This window comes from Globicephala melas, chromosome 1, assembly GCF_963455315.2.
Source record: "Globicephala melas chromosome 1, mGloMel1.2, whole genome shotgun sequence".
Taxonomy (NCBI): domain Eukaryota; kingdom Metazoa; phylum Chordata; class Mammalia; order Artiodactyla; family Delphinidae; genus Globicephala; species Globicephala melas.
In genome coordinates, this window is record NC_083314.1 from 165625868 (window position 1) to 165648331 (window position 22464).

The 22464-nt window shown below is 42.3% G+C and overlaps 1 protein-coding gene across 10 annotated transcripts in view; it reads right to left on the bottom strand.

Moving 5' to 3' along the window:
• GMEB1 (glucocorticoid modulatory element binding protein 1) overlaps positions 1-19528 on the bottom strand; it is a 34364-nt gene extending 14836 nt beyond the window's left edge. The window contains exons 1-7 of one of the 10 annotated variants that reach the window (XM_060309041.1): positions 14988-15694; positions 14694-14757; positions 12610-12767; positions 5495-5607; positions 4602-4726; positions 3454-3557; positions 1149-1306 (exon numbers count right to left, since the gene is read on the bottom strand). In XM_060309041.1, the coding sequence (XP_060165024.1) occupies positions 1149-1306; positions 3454-3557; positions 4602-4726; positions 5495-5607; positions 12610-12737 (628 nt within the window). In that variant the 5' untranslated portion in view covers positions 12738-12767; positions 14694-14757; positions 14988-15694. Of the gene's footprint in view, positions 1-1148; positions 1307-3453; positions 3558-4601; positions 4727-5494; positions 5608-12609; positions 14655-14693; positions 14758-14987; positions 15695-18250; positions 19118-19481 lie in introns of those variants that run through there. The other 9 variants (XM_030872122.3, XM_030872115.2, XM_060309040.2 and 6 more) reach the window with 9 other exon arrangements.
• Positions 19529-22464: the final 2936 nt, after the last annotated feature.

Consider the following 22464-nt stretch of genomic DNA (forward strand, 5'->3'; position numbering starts at 1 on the left):
GACCAAAATAAATCAGATAAGAGATCCATGAATAGCAGATTCACAGAGGAAAAAACTACTGCTATCAATTTTATATTAAGGTTTTAAACAAAGAGAATTGAGAAAAATCAAACTGATCCAGACAGAAATATAGACAAGTGTGGACTCTCCACATTGAAGGATATCAATAATCAAGCAAACAAGTAATATCAATATGGATGATCAAGTAAAGAAGTTTTGGCAAAATGAAAAGGAAGTAGATAATTTCACAGCATTTTTCACTTTTCAAGTGAAAGTGTCACAACACCAAATATTCAAACTGCTAGATATTGTACACTTTCCTGAAAGGAACTTAGGTTCCAAGAGATTTGGCTTCTACTCACCCAGTGGTTACTCACAGAACATTAGGACTGACCAAAAGAAACCTTGATAAGTCATTTTTAAAGCACAATACTTCCCTTACATCCTTTAGCGTTCTTGTGTCTCTGTCAGGCATATTTATAAGTCTCCTGGAAGTAGTTTAGACATATTCTATCTAGGAATTTTAGCTGTGCTAAGTCTCCAGCTGAACTAAATCCTTAATAATAACCTCATATGGCTATATCTTTCCTAGAGAGCCCTTGTCCCAAGCTCAACAATACTGAAGTTAAGTGTGTGCCCATCCTATCTCATTTGTGAAGAAGCCTCAGCTTGCTTATCTGAATTCCTTACAGACAGAGCTCTTTGATCCTTACAGCAGTCTCCAGAGTCCAGCCCAGCCAATGACACACTGTCTCTGATACATCTCAGTTCAACAGCTGAAAACCCGTTCTCCGTTCTAATCCACCCGCTTGCCTTGCCACTAGAAGAGCAAAGGATTTTTAAAACAATCTGATTTCAAAGATATGTCAAGTGGCACCAAAGTGAGACTGTTAAATAAGCATTATTTGGATCACCTTTCTAACGTTTACCATGCACTGTAATAAAGAAACAAGGAAGGAGGTCTGGCCAATAGGAATCATTTGGGAGAAAACAAAGAGAGTTCTTTCTAAAGCATGGACTCCCACCCAAGATTACCATACCTTACATTAACGCTCTCGAGAATTGAAAAAAGAAACACAAAGAAGAAATGAGGGGAAAAGTGATACTGAAAAACACAGTGGGTTTTCAGGTGGTTTCCTACCCCCTACCATCGGCCGAAGTGGGTGTCTGCACCACACTTGTCTGCTGTCCTGGCACTGGAGCTCTTGCACTGCTGATCAGAAGATCAAATTTGGTGCTTCTGCAGGTATTGGAGCAAACCTTGTCATGTTGGTAAAAATCAATCTGTCCGGAGTCCATCATTTTCCTGTGCAAAGAGAGACAAGAAGTACCAATTCAGCCTGCACTTCATCTTGAAGGGACAAATAGAGACAAAGTTGCTGAGTCCCTTCTATATGTTAATGAAACCTAATAGTATTAAAAGTCATTAGGTTGCAGAAATTCTAATTGGGGCTATAAAATGTTCATTGGTCCTGCCCACATTTACAAGTACTCCTCTTCCCTCCTTCCTCTACTCATTATGAGTACTCTCTTGTATTTCCCGTTATCACTAAGTTTTAGACATATACTCCTGACAATAGCTAAATTTCCCCATAGAATCTCACTGAAACAAAGCCCAAAAGGGGAAAAGACTAACTCATATCCCAGCACAAATGAGAAATGCCACAGGGGGATTAGAATTTTGTGATTAGATTCTGATGTATTAGTACTTGTAGACCAGCAAGATCTGTTGCCACTTCTGGAGACATAAAACTTCAGCACATTTCTTTCCTTTAAAAAAAAAAAAAGAGATAACTCTCCTATAAATACAGAGCAAAGTTGATTATACTAAACCCCCACTATAAAATGTCCTTATAACTAGATTCACAAGACGCTATTATAGGCCATGAGCAAAGCCATGAGGTATTTTAATTACAGTAAACTCTATGTTATAATGTTACTTGGCTTTCACTAAAGATTTTTTAGACACTCTGAGTCTTTTACATTTGGGGAAAGTTGGCATACACTTGTTTTTCTGGGCAAATAAAACAAGCCAAGAACAAAAAAAAAAAAGAAATTTAAAGGTATTCACCCCCAATTTCATTCAACTACTGATTAATGCACACAAATCATCTGGAATGAATTTTTTTAAATTATGCCTCTGACTATAAAAATCATACGTAAAGAAAAAAACATTTTCTGTGGAAAATACAGAAAACTATAAAGAAAACAACTGCTCTTTAAAAAAATATCCAACACAGAGATCATATCAACATTTCAGCATATTTTTTCTACTAAATTTACTTACATGTGTGTTTTTTAAAACAACTATATTAATTGATATTACATTTTGTTTTCTTCCTTACATTACATCATAAGCATTTTCCATGTAAAAACTCTTTAGAAATATTTTAATGACCTCATAATGCCCCATAGTATAAACTCATATACATTTAGATAGCCATAATTTACTTTAGATACACTCTGATTGTATATTAAAGCAGACTGTAATTTTCACCATCATAAATTATGTTGCAATGAACACTTTTATACTTGAATCTCTACAAGCACTATAGATTTCTCTTAAGACAGATTCCTTAAAAAAATTAAAGACAAAAGGTAAGAGGTTTTTAAGGCTCATGATACATGTTCTGTGGGGAACTTTTAATTCTTAACCACATTTTAAAATTTTCTATCAATAGTTGAGTGCTCAAGAAACACCAACTAATGCTAATTTCACCGAGGAGTGGGGTGGATTACAATGATAAACTTGCTGCATAAAGAGATGGGAGTGGGGATACTATACATTCTAAAGTTTATTTCTGGGACTTCCCTGGTGGTGCAGTGGGTAAGACTCCACGCTGCCAATGCAGGGGGCCCGGGTTCGATCCCTGGTTGGGGAACTAGATCCCATATGCATGCCGCAACTAAGAGTCTGCACACCACAACTAAGACCAGGCGCAGCCTAACTAAATAAATAAATATTTTTAAAAAACAAATAAAGTTTATTTCAATGGTACAGTGACGGCAAGGATTGCATTCGCTGTGCATAATTGTTACTTACAAACAGCACCCTTCTACTCTACCAGATTATCCCAGGATTTGTCCATCAGCCCACATCTCCGTTGTTGTCAAGCTTTCTTAGCACCAGGCTTAGCTCTGCCTATGCTGAGTGATCTCAAGCTGGACTGTCATCTACTCCTGAGCTTCTCTGCCCAGAGAAGATCCTGCCCAACATTCTGACATCAGAAGAATTTGTCCTAGATGCTGGGAAGAGTCAATTTAATTCAATTTTTCTTCTCTCACAGGGATTTTAAGAACAAGTCGATGAAGGTCAAATAATACATGGATTGTTTAAGCCAATCCTTCAGACAGAATAAAAATTCAAATTAAGAAGACTGGATTCTCTGGATTCCACCATGATTAAGTGCCCCACAGTCAGCTGAAAGGTATGAACTTGCTATCAGAGCTCACCTGAGCATGATTCCACCCAGACGAATAGCTCTCTTCCAGTCCTTCAGGGTGGACTTGCCAGCCAGATGAACAAAATGCTTGGGGCTGATCAACTGATCATTAAACTAATGTAAAAAGTAAAGTCCAAAATAATCCAATGTTAATTTAGGCAGGCCAAGAGGGAAAGAAAGACATAACTCTACTTGTTATGAACAAAAAATACCCAAATGACAGACATCTTTAGTCATAGCCTTGTATTCTCCATCCTCCCACCCTATTGTGCTAGAGAAGATGATCCTTCTCTGGACACAGTGCCCTGTCCTGGTACGAAGCTACAGAAGACACAAGGAGGGTCAGAGATTAATATACTGATTAGGATCTAAAATCCATTTATGCCCTGAATCAAGCAGACAGGTCCAATGTTGCAAAGGCTATTTAAACTGAAGTAATCTATCCAGCCCTAATGACAAAATTCAGGATCTGGTAGAAAGAATAAGGATGGTAGAAACCAACAGCACTACAAAGCCTCGAAGCTCTGTAATTCTTAATGATTCTAGGATGATGCCACTGATGGTGACTACTATCTACATAGGTCAGCTGTGGCTACCAGTGGAGACAGAATAAGCAATTATTTCCATATTGTGCTCTCATGAAGATTACTCATTTTTATCAGTAATAATTTTTAATAAACTCTACCAAATTACACACCAGTGTAAGGCATTTTACATATATGATCTCACTTCCTCTTCTAGCAACCTTACTGTGTGTGTATATAATTATTTGTATTTTAACATATGAGGCTCTGAAATATTAAATAACTTGATCAAGGTCACCTAGCTAGTCAGTGATAGAGATGGGACTCCATTCATTCAACAAATATTTACTGATAAATATGCCAAGCCCTATTCTAGGTGTTGGGGATACAATGGTGAACAAGATAGACAAATTCTCAGCTCTCAAAGGACTTATATTCTGGTGGGACTTGAATCCAGGTCAATTTCACTCTAAAGTCCCTATTTTTTTTTTTTTTTTTTTTTACTGTGACACAAAGGGACACCACAAAATTAAAAACATTGACATGGTGGAAGAGAGAGAAGAGGCACTAAAACCATACCCTTTGAAAACAAGGAGACCCAAAATAGGCCCCAGCAAGGAGAAAAGACAATTACCTTGACACACTTTACATTTATTCCTGGGCATACAAACTTCTTCCAAAGGAGAATGGCTTTGCTCTCCCCACAAGTTATGGGGTAAGCAATTTCCATATCCTCATTTGCTTCTATAGTGCTTGCATCTTGAAAATGGAAAAAATATCATTTATTTATCAAACACTCTTCCCCAAAGCTTAATTCAGAATCTCTAGTCTCCTGGTTCCTCTGAGGGGCTAATAGTTCACACTGGTTGGTACTGTTTAGGAATCTTCTGGAAGAAGTTTGGCATAACAGCTCTCTTACCAAGCTCCCACTATGTGCCAGACTGTACTGTGTGCTTTTATAGACTTAATCTTTTTTAGTTCTTAAAACAATCCTGTGAGGCAGTGATTGTTTCCTATTGTCCCTGTGTAGGACTCAGAAAGGTGAAGGGACTTTCCCAAGGACACACAGCTAAGCAGTGAGAACGTGGGATTTAAACTCAGGTTTGTCTTACTTCAGTTTCTTTCTACTCACTGCCTTACAATCAACACCTCATCAGCAACTTCCCTAATGACAGAGTTCAACCTTGAGGCTCCAATTTCTTTGAGGGATTTCTATTGATGAAAAATCTTTTCAGCAACCCTAGCAAATTCACGTTAAACATCAACAGACAGCCCTAGCATCTTAGGCAGCGGTGTCTCTAGATGTGCCATCATCAGATTGATGGCTACAGCACTGCGTAGGGGGGGAAAATAAGGCACAAGAGGCAAGAAATCTCAACCAAGGAAGCTAAGGTCAAAAGTACTAGAACAGGGTTTCCCTGGTGGTCCAGTGGTTAAGACTCCTCGCTTCCACTGCAGGGGGCACGGGTTCTGCATACCTCGAGGTACGGCCAAAAAAAAAAGTACAAGAACAACAAAAAGACTTACCAATCCCTTCTTCAATTTTGTGTATCGTGTGAGTTTCTACTGCCACAACTGCCGTGTTGTTCTCGGATCCGGCTTCATAAATCCTGTTGTAAAAGTGTCCATCGATAAACAAACTACATAAATCATGAAAAAATTAATATTCACAGCATGGGGTTAAAAAATTTGTTTTAATCTATCTGAAAAGGAATAAAATAATATACTTTACAACTCGATGTTAGTGCTTTGACTAGTGCCCCAATGTATTTAAATTCTAAGCTGCCCGGGACTGCTTAGCAGCTACTACCATGGAAATGAATCAACAACTTTCCTCACCCCAAAGGAAAGTTCCTCTTGCTACTGTATTTACACCGCCACTTGCTACTCTTCTACACCAGACTTTTCCCTTCCTAACTTTAAAAGCTCATGACATAAAGTGCTGCTTCAAGTATAAGATTAAGTCACATTGTAGATTTATCCAAATAAGACTAAAAAGTAATACTTTTAGTTCAAACCAGGAAGAACCTGCTGACCAAAGAATTGATGTCCCTTGTCGGAATCTAGGAACTTTAGTCATTTTTACACTTTAGCATTTTTTAAGTCACCGTAATCAAACTACAGACATGAGCAGAAGCTCGTTAAAAAAAAAAAAAAGTAAGAGAGCCATTATGCCCAACGTAACTAGCAGTAACTAGAGGTACCACTTAAGGAAAATCTCTCTCCAAAACGTTTCAACCTTCTAAGAAATGGGCTCAGAATACCTAACATGATACATTGACATCCTTTGTTCAATTTCTATAATAAACCTAACATGTTAATTATTGCACTTGCTACCCTAAAGCACTGCCTGAATAATCTCCTTTGCATCAGTGATTAGCCACCTGCATGGTGACACCTCTAGCACAGACCTCCCTTCTGAATTCCACACCAGGACACAACTAACTGCTAAATAAATAAATACATACATTTGGATATCCCATAGGACTTTATTGAATTCATTATGTCTAAAATAACCAAGTTCTCTTTCCTCTCCCACCTCCCAAACTACTCTTCTTCCTATATTCCCCATCCTTGTAATGGCACCACCCAGCACACAGCAGCCTAAAACAGAAGCCTGGGAATTACACTGAATTTCTCCCTTTTCCTCCTCCTCAACTCCCACATAGTCACCAAGTCCTGCCAGATGCATCTCCTTAACACCAGCCATCCTCCCTGTCTATTTCCACTACTACCGCCTTAATTCAGGCTGCATCATCTCTAGTCTGAACTGGTCTCCTTGCATCTACCTGATCTTCTATATTCCTTCCACAGTGATCATGTAACACTCTCCTCCAAACCCTTCAAGAATCCTCTCCATGCTTCTAAAATAAAGACCCAAATCCTTAATATCATATTTAAGTCCCTCCAAGATCTGGCCCCTGGTTTCATCTCTCACCAAATCCCACCAGACAATCCAAGCCCCAATCATACCAAACTATTTGTAGTTCCCAAAATTGCCACCTTTTTTTACACCGTCTATTTTTGCTCTTCTCCCTCTTCCCAGAACATCCTTCCCCATCTTTTGTTTTTCAATGAGTAGCCTGTATGATGCTTTTCCTTCCATCTCAATCCTCCAGTATAATCACCCACTTCCTCTTTGTGATGCAACTGTACTTTAGTCACAACAACTATAACACTTCATACTATATACTTGTTTACCTGTCTCTCTCTCTCCTTGGGCATAGTCTAAAAAGGTCCCTGAGAGGGAGTTCCCTGGTGGCCTAGTCGTTAGGAGTCCAGGCTTTCACTACCATGGCCCGGGTTCAAGCTGAGATCCCGCAAGCCACGTGCAAAAAAAAAAAAAAAAATGTCCCTGAGAGCAGAGATTACATTTTATTCATTTTGTATACCTGGCATGTCGTGTGCTAACTGGAACATGGCACAGCACATAATAAATGACCGGTAAATGAATGAGGAATGTGATACACATGAGAAACTGCTGCTTCTGGAATTCCGTGGTAGTCCAGTGGTTAGGACACGGCGCTCTCACTGCCAGGGGCCCAGGTTCGATCCCTGGTCAGGGAACTAAGATCTGGCAAGCTGCAGCGTGGCCAAAAAAAAAAAAAACCACTGCTTCAAGTAAATTTGATAAGCTCATTCTAACTTGACCAGTATGTGCAAAATTCTTTAAAAGAATAAATTCTTGTCTATACATAATTTCAACAACCAGAAAATTGCACTTGGGGTGGGAAGTCAGGGAATAGTCTATATTTTTACGGTCAAACAAGATTTTATCAGGGAAAATCTTTCTAAAGCAACTCAGGATAGTGATGGATTTAGCCTAATTCTCTATACCTACTATGATTATGGTAAAAAATCATAAAAGATGTTTAAAATGTTAAGGCGTTATGAGATGCCGACATACCTTACGAATAATCGAAGTGAGGTAAAATTATGTTTACTAGAGTTTTAAAGTTAAGTCTACATCATTGTATTCTAATTCACTGAAAACTGAAAATCCACAGAGTTAAGTTCTTTTTATCTTGAATGATAAGGAAAGATATTCTGATTAATTGAATGGAATGTGGGATTATTACATAAACTAATGGGTACCCTACAGATCTGAAAGAGTTTATACAGCTTCCTAAGGCCTTAAACTTACTACTAGGGGGCTTCCCTGGTGGCGCAGTGGTTGAGAGTCCGCCTGCCGATGCAGGGGACTCGGGTTCGTGCCCGGGTGCGGGAAGATCCCACATGCCGCAGAGCGGCTAGGCCCGTGGGCCATGGCCGCTGAGCCTGCGCGTCCGGAGCGGGAGAGGCCACAACAGTGAGAGGCCTGCGTAGCACAGAAAAAAAAAAAAAAAAAAAAACTTACTACTAGGGAGGGATATGAGCATGATAAGGAAAGTAAGGTCACTACTCCTCAAATTGAACTATTCCACTCAGCACACTGAGTAAATTTATGTAATACTAAAATCACCAGTCCCTGATCTCATTGTTAAAAACTCTGTTATGAATCCAAAATGAATTAGAAAGCCAAGAATGGTGATGGAATCTTAGTACCTTCATTCCTCCTGAGGACTTTTTAAGTATGTTTTAAAGGTTTTATTTGAAAAAGTTAATAACCATCTTTTTTTGTTTTTAAAGAGAAAGCATAGGCTGAACAAGCCTTCTTTGTTGAAAAACCCCCAGAATTAAAAGTCTTCTTAGTATCTTAGTACCTGAGTACCTCAGTATCTATGTTTTTTTTAAAAAGTTGAATGTGGACATATTTTAAAACCAATCTAGGGACTTCCCTGGTGGCACAGTGGTTAAGAATCCGCCTGCCAATACAGGGGACACAGGTTCCATCCCTGGTCCGGGAAGATCCTACATGCCGCGAAGCAGCTAAGCCCATGCAACTACTGAGCCTGCATGCCACAACTACTGAAGCCCATGCACCTAGAGCCCATGCTCCACAACAAGAGAAGCCACTGCAATGAGAAGCCCACGCACCAAAACAAAGAGTAGCCCCTGCTCGCCGCAACTAGAGAAAGCCCGCGTGCAATATTGAAGACCCAACACAGCCAAAAATAAATAAATTTATAAAAAGAAAAAACCAATCTAGTATTATTATGAAATTATCACCTTACACATCAGGTTCTATGTATTCATATTAAAAGACTGTTACCAGACACTCTACTTTTGCTTCACAATGTATTCCTGAAAATGTGTATATGATGAAAATTTGAGACAGTATTAAATGTCATATATGTAAAAGCTAAAAAGATGGACAAGAGGAATTATATATTGAAATCTAAAAATACTTATATAAAATCCCTAATTATTTCTTGCCTTTTAAATATAATCTTTACCAATTTATTCCCAGCAATTCATATATAGTCTTTGATTGTTTCTCTCCTTCATACTTGAACTGTAGCCAAGCAGGTTAAGTGTGATGAGGCTGAAGACTGACACCTGATGATTTCCATCTTTGTCTCAAGTGTATTAAAATTATGAGACCAGTATTTCTTATCACTAGAATCACTGCTTTTGTACCCTGCTCATTTTTATAAAATGAGGCTAAAATGCAATAAAATATTCAAATAATAAAATAATACAACTAGAAAAATCAACTGACAGGCATCTCAAAATGCAATACCTCAAAAAAAAAAGAATGTAATACCTCAAAATGTTTATTCACTAGCTCATGCACTAAAATTCAGTGTAAACAGTGGAGTGGGGAGTCAATATATGTTGTACAAAGATCCTCTACCTAAGCAAGCAATGAGAGGTTTCCAGAAAAGGCAATATCATTTGGAAAATAAAAAAGACAAACAGAAAAATAAGTGGAACCAAATCTTCAAAAGAATTAAGTCTCTAAGTAGCAGAGAAGTTTCTTCTGTCTCTACTGGGGATAGGACAAATGACAACTGGAGTACTTTAGGAAAGACAGAAGAAATGATGACTCCATAAGAAAATAAATTCTAAAAAAAAAAAAAAAAGAAAAAGAAAAAGAAAATAAAGCTGCGGAGAACTAAAGAACCTGCCCTTGGGCTTCCCTGGTGGCGCAGTGGTTGAGAGTCCCCCTGCCGATGCAGGGGATATGGGTTCGTGCCCCGGTCCGGGAAGATCCCACATGACGCGGAGAGGCTGGGCCCGTGAGCCATGGCTGCTGAGCTTTCGCGTCCGGAGCCTGTGCTCCACAACGGGAGAGGCCACAACAGTGAGAGGCCACAACAGTGAGAGGCCCACGTAATGCAAAAAAAAAAAAAAAAAAAAACCTGCCCTTTAATTCTTCCTGATGTTACCCTACTTCAAAAGGTAACAACTACAAGTATGTGTATGTGTATCAAACAAAATTACCAAACAACTGAGTTTGAATAAGCATGCATAATCTGTTGGTGCCAATAAAAATTTAAACCACTCTATAGGCTATATGTTAGGCATTATTTATATCAACTTTCCCTTATAGACCTTAGAATATTTCCTTCATGCTCAACAATATTCAGAAATGTCAGCAAACTATGTTTATATTTTAAAAACTAAAAAGTCCTTATCTTTTACAGATACATACTAATGTCTGGGATTTGCTTCAAAAAAATTCAGGAGTGGGTGGATGTAGAGATGAAATAAGACTGGCCATGTGAAAAAAAAAAAAGGACTGGCCATGTGTTGATAACTGTTGAAGCTGGGTGATGGATGCTTACATGGGGGGTCATTATATTTTCTTTATTTTGGGGTATATTTGAAATTTTCTATACTAAAAAGCTTTTTAAATTATCAAGATAGGTTAACTGTTTTTCTCCAGAAATTTTTAAGGCAAGGTACATTACTTAGTAGACTGGAATTGGAGTACAGCCATCCCTTGGTATCAGTGGGGGATTGCTTCTAGGACCCCCCTGCAAATACCAAAATCCACAGATGTTCAAGTCCCTTATAAAATGGCATAGTACTGAATATTTGTATATAACCTACACACATCCTCCCATATACTTTATTTTTTAAATTTTTTATTAAAATTTTTTATTTTATTTTTGGCTGTGTTAGGTCTTTATTGCTGTGCATGGGCTTTCTCTAGTTGTGGCGAGCAGGGGCTACTCTTCATTGAGGTGCACAGGCTTCTCATTGCAGTTGCTTCTCTTGTTGCGGAGCACAGGCTCTAGGCACGTGGGCTTCAGTATTTGCAACACACAGGCTAGGTAGCTGTGCCACGCGGGCCCTAGAGCAAGCGGGCTTCAGTAGTTGTGGCCCATGGGCTTAGTAGTTGTGGCTCGTGAGCTCTAGAGCACAGGCTAAGTAGTTGCAGCACGTGGGCTCTAGGGCACACGGGCTTCAGTAGTTGTGGTGCACGGGCTCAGTAGTTGTGGCTCGCAGCCTCTAGAGTGCAGGCTCAGTAGTTGTGGCGTACGGGCTTAGTTGCTCCACAGCAAGTGGGATCTTCCCAGACCAGGGAGCGAAGCTGTGTCCCCTGCATTGGCAGGTAGATTCTTAACCACTGAGTCACCAGGGAAGTCCCTCCCATATACTTTAAATCATCTCTAGATTACTTATAATATCTAATACAATGTAAATGTTATGTAAATAGTTGCTTTCATGTGGCAAATTCAATTTTGCTTTTTCAAACTTCCTGGATTTTTTTCTTTTTTTAATATTTTTTATCCAAGGTTGGTTGAATCTGTGGATGCGGAACCTACAGATACAGAGGGCCAACTGTATATGTTTGCCCAAGAACACTTCTGATCCTTGAAGAACCTTTTATACATTCCCCAAAATAAAATAACTACCCCCCTGGGACTTCCCTGGCAGTCCAGTGGTTAAGACTCCATGCTTCTAATGCAGGGGGCATGGGTTCCACCCCTAGTCAGGGAACTAAGATCCCACGTGCCACGCGGCAAAGCCAAAAAAAACCAAAAAACCAAAAAAACTATATTTGACAAAAAAAAAACTTTAAAAATAAAAAAAAATTATTTTAAATAACTACCCCCCGCTTCCCTCTGCAGATCTAGTTCCCATTTAACTTTCAAGACCACCAAAAAATCTTATATCTTCTTTCAAATTCACAGTGATCCTCTGAATTCAAAAGCACATCCTAACCATGCCACTCTGCACTTCTTAGGTTTTGCCATGTAAGTGATCTCTTTATTTATAAACATGTATTTTTGCCTTGCACAACTAGACTACAAGCTCCATGATGGTTGGAACCATGTGCTATATTTCTTTCAACACCTTTGAAATACGTTGTGTAATCGTAGGTGGTTGATAAATATTTTTTTGATAGACTAAGCTTAGTAATTTGCCCATCCACGAGGGTCCAGAGAACTTCTGGTAGGAATAATTTTACAGTTGCCTAGTCTCCTCTGACTCTAAATACACTGTCTTTTGGTAAACATGTACCAAGGCCTTGTGCTAAACAGTGTGGATAAGTAAGATGAGGGAACCATGTAACTTACCCCCAAGGAACTCACAGTAGAGAAGACGGAGAGAGACAAGGAAACAGCAAACTGTTGTAGTAAGTACTGAATGACAAATATAGCACACAATACATTATAGAGATGAAAACTTAGCTCTGAGAGTTTGATGTTGAATGTTCCATTATGCTAAATCACCTTAAAGTTATAATTTCCTCACTCTTTGAACCTCCCAAATTTTTCAAAATATTCAAATCTCTAGTCACTTACCCTTGTTGCACAGGCTGTAACTGCAAGATCACTTGGGTTTTGGTATCTTCAGCGTTCTCCCCTTCATTTCCTTCAGTGGGTACCACAACCACATCCCCCACTGGGACACTCACTTCCGCATTAGCCATCTTTCACATGAAGTCAGATAGCTGGAGCTGCTGTCAGAAACAAGAAGCACCAGTAACTTTGTCTGGTTTGAAAAGATGGCAACCATAGGAAAGGAACACCAAGATAATAACTATTAATTCCCAGGGCATCCTGCAGATCATGGTCCTCTGAAAAAGATGGGAACTGTGAGAAGGGGCTGACATAGGCTCTGATCTTTCCAGAAATGCCTTAGTACTCACTTGTTATTATAGTTTTTCTTAGTATGTGTGATTCACCCCGTGGTGTGCTGGAGCCAGCTCTACCAGCTCCTGAGAACCAACTGTGCACATCTCTTCCCAACTCCAAGTTTAGTGACATCAAGTTGGTAGCTTGAAATCAGTTGCTGGGAGAATATACACCACAGAAATTGACAAACATTACAAATCAGGGTATTTTTTCTTCTAGAGAGCTGGTTTACAGCACACCACTAGTTCCATCCCAAACTAAGCTCCTAGGAAGTAAGAATCATCTGTTTTCTTTGCAACCAGCCTTTATACCTCATCAAGTGCTCTGTCCTTTGTGAGTAGATACTAATAAGCAGATACTAATAAGTATCTGCTAACTAAACTAAGTTGTATGGGAAAAAGAAAGATGGTTCGCATCGTGTGGTTTTTTAATAGATGCTGAATCCAACTGTATGACCTCCAGGAACGTCTTAATACCTCTTTGCCTCATATTGAATGGAGATAGGGCCTTGCCTGACATCTCCCCTGCGGAGCTGTTAGGGAAACCACTGTCCAGTACCACAAACTCCTTGACTCTAAAGTAACTCAAAGCATTATCTCAATCTTAATGAAAACTCAGAGGGCCCCAAGTTATTCTGCAGCTGTTAGTCTTCACAGCTGAAAAGAGTCACTTAAGAGAATATGGATAAGAACACTCCATTTACTTAGATATGTGAGTACTTGAAGATGATTAGGACTGTGCTGAACTGTGTTTAGACAGACAATGGATGCAAGTGTGAACATGTAACTAGTACTCAGATGACCGAATCCACATTTCAGCTCTGCCACAGCAATTGTTTGCCTATAATACACACATTTAACATGGCACTCAAAATCTCCCTCATTTGGCCCCCAAATTTTCCCAGTTTCATCTGCAACTACAGTATCCCAAGAATCTTAAGATCCAGCCACACCAACCTCCCACAGATTTCTGAACATGTAATATGTACCTTCAGGTTTCTCTACCTTTGTTATTCCATAAGCCCAAAACTCCTTTCTACCACATCTCCTTCTCCCTTCAAGGTCCAGCTCAAAGCTCACTCCTCCACAAAGCCACTGCCAAACCACTTTCTTTTCTGAGGTCCCCCAATACTTGCTTGCAGCTCTCCTCTAGTGTTTATCACACTGTGCCTTGCACTGCAGTTAACTGAATAGACATCTACCTCCATGACTACACTATACTCTCTGTGAGGACAGGTGCTGCTTATCTAAAAATCTTGCCTCTTTCATGCAGTGGCACAGCCAAAAATTTTTTTTAATTAAAAATAAAAATCTTGTCTCCCACAGCCTTGCTCATCATAGGCAGTGACATACATTGGTTCAATCAATTTTTGTTTGTGTTTGACCTAGTTAAAATTCCTCATATATGACTTAGACTTCTGTCCTTTATGATTCTCACATTCAAACTTTTTTCCTGGATTCAACACCTCCTATATCTAAAAGCCTCTTAAAATATCTTGTAGGCACCTTAAACTGAAAGCCTGTTCCCTCTCAAACCTGCTCCTATGTTTCCTGCCTCAATAAATGGTGCTACCCTCCACCCATTTTCTCAAGCCAGAAACTAAGGAGCTATTTTTGACTCCTCTTTCTTCTCTTTCTAAATCCAACCAACCACCAAATCCTATCCATTCTATCACCTATATATCTCTTTTAACCAACCCCCACTCTCCATCTGTGCTGCCATCATCATATTCTGAGCCACCACACTGTTACCTGGATTTTTCCAGCTGCTTCTCATCAGTACCCTAATCTCTGGTCTTGATCTCCAATTCATTATCTACAGAGCAAAGTCATCTTACTAAAGGCCATTTTCCCCCACTTAAAAATCCTTCAGTGCATTCCCTTTGCTGCTATTAAGGTGCAAAGACCCTAATATGGCTTTCAAAACCCACCAAATCTGTCCCCTGCCCACCCTGCTAGCCTCATTTCTCACAGTTCTTCCTCTCACATTGTGGGCTCCTGCCATTGCATTTTTTCCAATTTCTCAACTACGCCATATTTCCTCACCTGAGCCTTCACACTTGTTTGCTCTACCGGGAATTCTCTTCTCTTTCCTCTTTGGCAAGTCACTGCTAAACTTTTATGACTTATTTAAAACATCGCTTCCTCAGAGAGGCCATCTGTGACATCCCTGACTAGATCTGAGAGGGTCTTCTTGCTTCCTCAGCGCCTGCAGCATCCCCGTCACAACCATCAACCCCCTTTGTCAGCCTCTCCCCCTCAGACTACATCCTGGCAGAGAAAGGATAGCTTTTCTTTTTCAACAGGCTCCCCTGTGCTAGCTCAGTGCCCAGGACTCTCGAGTGTAATAAATAGTTTTCAAATATCAGACTTCTATTTACAAAACTGCCCACCTAAAACTTCCTAAGAAAATCTGGCACATAGCATGTATGTAATAAATTTTTGTGCAATGAGTAACTCACTTTACCCTAAAAGACTTCTAGAATTTTCTCATCTTTAACTGAGGGGATATAAATTTGCTTAGACAGCTCAGGCTAAGCTGCCTTGCTTACTGCCCATCATTATGGCCAATATGTACTGAGTCCCTACTCCACATCGGACACAGACTTAGGCTCCCTGGATATGAAAAGGGATGTTATCTGCTCTTAAGGAGCTACAGAAGGGAAAGAGATGTGTGACACTGTCACATAGTACAGAAAAAAAGTAATTGCAAGATACTACAATATACAATCTAAACTTATGTTGGGCTTCCCTGGTGGTGCAGTGGTTGAGAGTCCGCCTGCCGATGCAGGGGACACGGGTTCGTGCCCCGGTCCGGGAAGATCCCACATGCCGCAGAGCAGCTGGGCCCGTGAGCCATGGCCGCTGAGCCTGCGCGTCCGGAGCCTGTGCTCCGCAACGGGAGAGGCCACAACAGTGAGAGGCCCGCGTACCGCAAAAATAAATAAATAAATAAATAAATAAACTTATGTAAATTGAAGGTTTAAAACTGGCGGGGGTGGGGATTAGAGAATCAGTGGACTGGTGTGGCTGGCTGCCAGCAATAGAACCTAAATGATTAGGACCCTTGAGTTTAGAAAAAGCCAAAACGGATATGATGAAGTATAAAATGCCATCAAATCCTAGAATAATTGAACCAATAGATATCGTCAAAGTTTGAACCATAAAAATGTAGGGTGAAAAAAGAAATGTAGGGTGAATTAAAATAATCACAGCTAACAACTGTCGGACACTTGTTTGTTGTCAAGCACTATTCTGTTACATATTTAATGAATTTAAAAGATGTAATACTTTAGCATGTAACAATCGTAGGGAATTTATTTCAAAAAAATGGTTTAAATGTTAAAAAATTAATAGCATAGGTAAATTAATGGGTTAGAGAAGCAGAATTAGGATGCTTCTAGTTCAACCTTCTACCCTAAGGTTGAGTCCTCTCTACAATACTCTGAATAAGTGGTAGACTAACTTCTTGATTAATACTTTCCTCAATAAGAACTCATATACTCCTTACCCCCCACACACCTCAGAACTCAAGAGGAAGGTTCTGGCTGCTTCTCTAACCTTCTGAGAATTTATCAGCGAAGATAATTATAATCATCCACGATATATCTCTCAGTATCAGTCAGAGACACAGGTCTGGTCCAACATGGCAATTCTTACATTCTTTAGAGAAGCAAGTTTGGGTTGCATATCTCTTATTATCCTAAATACCATATTCCTAGCAAGTAACCCGAATCAGCTCTACAGACTACACTGGCTAATTGCAAGGTCATCTCTTCGAGCTGAGTGTAAACTGAAAAGTAGCTCCTGTTTATAGCAACCAAAACTCCTAAGGCAAGATGAGTGAGTTGCTCCTTTGGGTATTTCATGGAAGGGGACTTAGAGTATTCATTGTGGAATCACACAACACTCTGTAATTCTAGGAGCACACATGAAGGAAATATGTCAAACTTAAGTGCAAAGGAAGAATTATTTGTAGCTATTTTCAAAGACAAATAAGACACCTTGAAAGTAAGCACGACTACTCACATAAACTATCAAAAAACTAAACATATGATAATCTGACTTACTCTGGATTAAATTCACTTTGTGTCCTGAAAATCGTTTAAAACATGGCAAGATGTAAGCATAAGTGTCACATGATCATAGGAACATCAGAATTGGTAGTTGAAATGGACTAACAGAAATACTAGATATCCTGAAATTTTCTAACTCCAAAATGTATTTATTCCATACTTCACTGTAATTTTTGTAGACTGTGTGGTCTATTCTTAAGAAATTTCCAAGTTAAAACTTTATTATTACATGAGGCCAAAACTCCTGGATTTTTTTTTCCCTTTATTCCTCCTCATGTATTTAGTAGGTGATCCAGGGTGCTACCAGATGTAATGAAGCCAGTAAGATCACTACATAGGACCACTGTGAGGAAAAGTGCCAGGGCAAATGAAGTTTGGGATAAGTCACATATTGGTGACCACTACATAGGTGTTTAGGGAAGCAATAGCATAAAAGGGTTTTTTGTGGGTGTGTGAATGTTTTGTTTTTTCATGTCTATCTTCCCTTTCATGATTTTTCTCTTCAAGTGTGTCAAATCTATTGTTTATTCTGCAGTACGCGGGCCTCTCACTGCTGTGGCCTCTCCCGTTGCGGAGCACAGGCTCCGGACACGCAGGCCCAGCGGCCGTGGCTCACGGGCCTAGCCGCTCCACGGCATGTGGGATCTTCCCGGACTGGGGCACAAACCCATGTCCCCTGCATCGGCAGGCGGACTCTCAACCACTGCGCCACAAGGGAAGCCCTATTCTTTTTTTAAATTAAGTTTTAAATTTCAATCTTTTCAGTTTTCATTACTAGGAATTTTATTGTATTCTTTTCCAAATCTGCTTGACAGTAAAAGGGTTTTTTGAAGGGTCACCGTACTATAGTTGAGGAGATTTCTGCTTAGGACAAGACCAAAATACAGCCCAAACTATCCCAATGAAGTTGAGTACAAGTTGGCTATTCAATATGTTTGTTGAAGTAAATATGAATAAGTGGTTGACTAACAACTAATGACAAAAGTCATCAAGTCAGTAGACTAATTTAAATACACATAATTGATAAAAGGCTGACAAATTAGGGGAGTCAGTCCATTTAATGAAGAAGTCTCCCCAAGAGAGAAAAGAATCCTCTGTGAGACTCGAAATATCTGATCCTCCCTTTTCCTAATCCTCCAGGTTAAGGAGGAAAATGCCACTTCCAGGTTCTCCTAAACAAGACACCAGTTAAGGCCCCGGGTGTCTGTTAGGAAGGGTTTTTGAATTTCTCACATCTTGAGAAGAGAATGCAGGCCTCCTCCAGCTTCTTAGACGGCCAAGCCTTCCCTTGATCCCTAAGTCAAGACTTGTGCCTTAGTCTGGGTGGATCACACTCCAGGACCTTCAAGCAAGAGTCTGCCCTCACCTCTCCTGCCCCTCAATTAGAAGACAGCAGGCCAATTCCCCTGTCATTTTAGAAAGCAAGGGTACTTTAGCCTTCTTCCCACCAATTATCTTCTCTCCCGTCCTCAAAAACACGGGTCTCCCCACCCGCGACAGACCAGATCACCCTGCTCTCCACCTATAATATCAGGAGGTACTCCCAGCTGTTATTCTCTCACAGATCTGGACCCTTCTCATTCCTTCCTCTGGAGGCTCTGAGGTGTCTTCTTACCGCCCCCTCATCTAGGGGACGGTAAGGGCCTGCTCACTTCCCCTTAGAGCTCTTCTTCCTTGTCCCCTGCTCCCACTACCGGACCTGTCACCACGCCTTCGGGGAAGCACCTGCTTCTTTCCCCCTGGACTGAATGGCCGAGGCCTCTAACGCGCCCCCGGGTGAAACGTGGACCCTCCTTTCTTCAGCAACCCACTCTCTGCTCTTGCTCCCCACCCCAAGGCTCCCAGGGATACTCTCGGGCGGGCAGCGGGCTTCCTTCACCCTTCGCCCCACTTTCACCACTATTCCCTAGCCTGAGCGCGACCCAGGCCTCTCCCCAGCTCGACCCAGGCCTCTCCCCAGCTCCTCATCGAAGGGCCTGGTGCTCCCTGGATCCCGCCTCTGGGGATACCCCTGGATCCCCGGACCCCTCCCCAGGGTCCTGGGCGTTCGGGCCTCCCAGCCCGGAGTCGCTCCGGCCCCTCCAGGTCCCTCGGCCGAGGACTTCCGGGCCCCTCGGTCCGGGGCTCCGGGGCCCCCCAACGCCAGGCTCGCCGGCCCCCGGCCGCTCTCGGCCGGGGTCCGGACCCGGGCGCCGCGGCCGGCCGCGCTGGGGGCGGCCCGGCTGCTCGGGCGGACCCAGCGGCAGCGTCCCCCCACCCCCCCGCGGCGCCGCGACGTCCGCTCGCTCCCCGGCGGCGGCGGCGGCACGCACAGGGCGTGGGGAGGCGCCCGCGGAGGCAGGAGCCCCCCGCCCCCTGCGCGCCCGCCCGCCCTCGCCGGCCGCCGCGCGGCCCCCGCGCCCGCCCCCCCGCCCCCACCCCACCCCGCGCCCGCGCCCGCGCGCCCACCCCTCCCCCTCCTCACCGTCTCCGTCGGGCGGGCGGGCGGCGAGCGGCCAGGGCGGGCGGGCGACGGAGCATGCGCAGACGCCGCCACGGCCGCTACCGCCACCGCCGCCGCCAGGCCCAGCTTCAACACTTCCGGCCGCCGCCGCCGGCGAGTTGGCTCCTTAAAGGGGACGCGTCCCTATTGCCGGCCCCGCGGAGGATGAACTTCAGCCGGAGGGTTTGGGGCCTTTATCAGAGCAAGAATCTCCTGCCCTGGAAAATTAGTGTTGGGAGGGACTCCAGGGATCCTGATAACTTTTCTAACCCCACTTTACGGGTGAGGAAAACGAGGCCTAAATTAAAGTCTCACCTCATTCGCAATCGGGGGCAAAGGCATGTCTCTCAAAGGCAGGACTCCCCTTGGAGGACTCTGCCCCTCTTACTTCCTCAAATCCGGTTATGAAGCTTACGTTCATCAGACTTTCAGAAGTGATGATACAACTATCATTTTGGAATCAAAGATCTGGTTCAGGATAGAGTCAGTAAGCAAACTCTGCGTTCTCACCCATGCATGTTTGTCAAGCCTTTTCTGGTTGTGAGGTTTGTTCTGGGTTCAAGTCATAAATTCTTTGGGGGTTACTGGACAGCTCTAAGCCCCTATTTTGCCTAGGAATTAGGTTGTTGTTAAGTGTTAAGAGAAATGATCCTTGAAAATGCTTAGGAAAGTTCCTGGGGCCAGTAATAGTAATTAGCAAGTGTTAAGACCTTTCTATGGCCAGGCCTTAGGGAAGATGCCTTTGTCTCATATAATCTTCTTGGCTTCTCTACTAAATAGCTTCTTTTCACTCCCGTTTTACAGATAAAATACAGGAGGCCAAGAGAAGTTAACTAATCCCTCAAGGTCACAAAACTTATAAATGGTATAGCCGGGATGTAAACTCAGGCCCTTCTTTCTGCAGAGTACATGGTCATAACCACTCATATGGTTGCTACCGTTATTAAGAACGAATGAGGTAGTGGCATGCAGGCACTGTTTTGGAAGGGGAGAGAGAATTGCTTCCCCATCTTGCCCCTTCCTATGAGTCACATCTGTGATCTCTGTCCCCTCTGTCATGACGAGGTGACAGGAAGTTTTACAGGTTCTTGATTCAAGAACAGGTAGTCAACCCAGGAGTCGAACAATACAATAGGATTTGGGGGTCAGACAACCTGGATTCTAGGCTTGGTTATCGCAGCCCAGGGATCTTGGCCAAGTCACAAGTCCCTTAAGCCTTTCCTCATCTGTAAAATAGAGATGATTTTCCCACTGTGCCCACCTCTGAGGGCTGTTTCCAGCATCAAATAAGGAGACTTACACATTAGTAGGTGATTTTGAATATAATAGGGGCTGGTCATGAGTGGACTCCTGACCTTTGTGAACTATTTCATAGCAAGATCATCTATATCTTTTGATTATGCATCATGCACTCATTGAACATTGACCAAAACCCTGTCCCTGCCTTCCAGAAGTTCTCGGTCTACTTCTTCAGAGACAGAATTGTAAACATACAAGACAGTACAGTGTGATAGGTGTTATCATAGAGATATAAACAAAGCACAGAAAAATTGCAAAAGACTCTCCCTGGAGGACTCCTGAAAGGCTTCACAGAGGAGGAGGCATTTATGCCTGGTCTCAAACAATGAGTAGGAGTTCATCAAAGGGAAAAGTGGGGAAGAGCATTCCAAAAACAACATGTACAAAGAAATACAGGGAAATGTGGCTGAAGAGGGGGGCTGGAACCAGATGGTTCTCATAAGGGGTAAGGAGATATCCTACAAGGACCCAAGGGAGGTTTAAGTCCTCTTCAGCTGTAGTGCTAACACCCAGCCCCAGCCCACAGGACTTATCTGGACCACTGAAGTCATTTTCTAGTACTCAGCAACCCTATCCACCCACTTGCAAATGTTAACCGCCCTAGGCACCTAAAGGGAGTAACCCTTTAAAGAAATAACGTCAAATTATGTGACTTCCCTGTTAAAAACCCTTCAGTAGCTTCCTATTGCACTTAGAATAAAATCCATACCTCTCACTAGGGCCACCCTGTGTGATCTCCTTCCTGCCCTCCTCTGCCCCTCACTCACTGTGCTCTGGATACTCTCTTTGTGCCTGGAACTCTTCTCAGGGCCTTGTCACTGGCTCTTCCCCCTAGCTGGGAAGCTCCTCCCTCAGGTCTTCAGAGCTCACTCTCATCTATCCTTCCTCACAGACCTTCACTGGCTCCCAACCTTAAAGTGGGGTCCCCAGTCACCTTCTTCCCTATCATTGTTGCTCCCAGTTCTACCAGGGCACTTGTCAGGTTCATTTGGGGGACTATTCAGGGCACCATGTCTGAGAGAACTCCCACCCATGTCCTAGTCATTTTCTCTCAACCTCCCAGCTTACCTTCATAGCAATCCCCACAATGTGAAAGCCCCTGGATTATTTATTTATCTATTTTGTGTCAACCTGTAGAGTTTGGTGCACAGCAAATGTTTGTTGATCGAATGAATGAATGATCCGAAAAATTATGATACGGACTGGAGAGGATAAAGACCAGGAAAAGGAAACTATGTGAGGGAAACTAGGATCATCTTGCTAGGATCACCCCCACAAGAGAGAGAGGGGCTCATGCAGGGCAGAGTTCATGGCTGTGCTCCAGACACAGTTCCAAATTGGAACCAACAGGTCTTAGTGACCAAGCAAATGTGGGGAGTGAGAGAAAGGGACAAGGATGACCCCAAGTGAAGGAACAAAGCAGGAAGAGTTTGTTGGGGATTGAGGGAAAGTAGAAATAATGAGTCCATTTGGACTTGTTGAGTCTGCGGTGTTTGAGGGACATCTAGATGAAGGCATCCAGAGGAAGTTGGATTGACTGGTCTGAGGCAAGAGTCCAGGACTGGATTTTGGGACCTGTCAATGTAGATGGGCCACAGAGGCCAAGAGTGGATGGGTCATCCAGGAAGAGTGTGCAGGCAATGTGGGGCCCAAACCTGGGGAACAT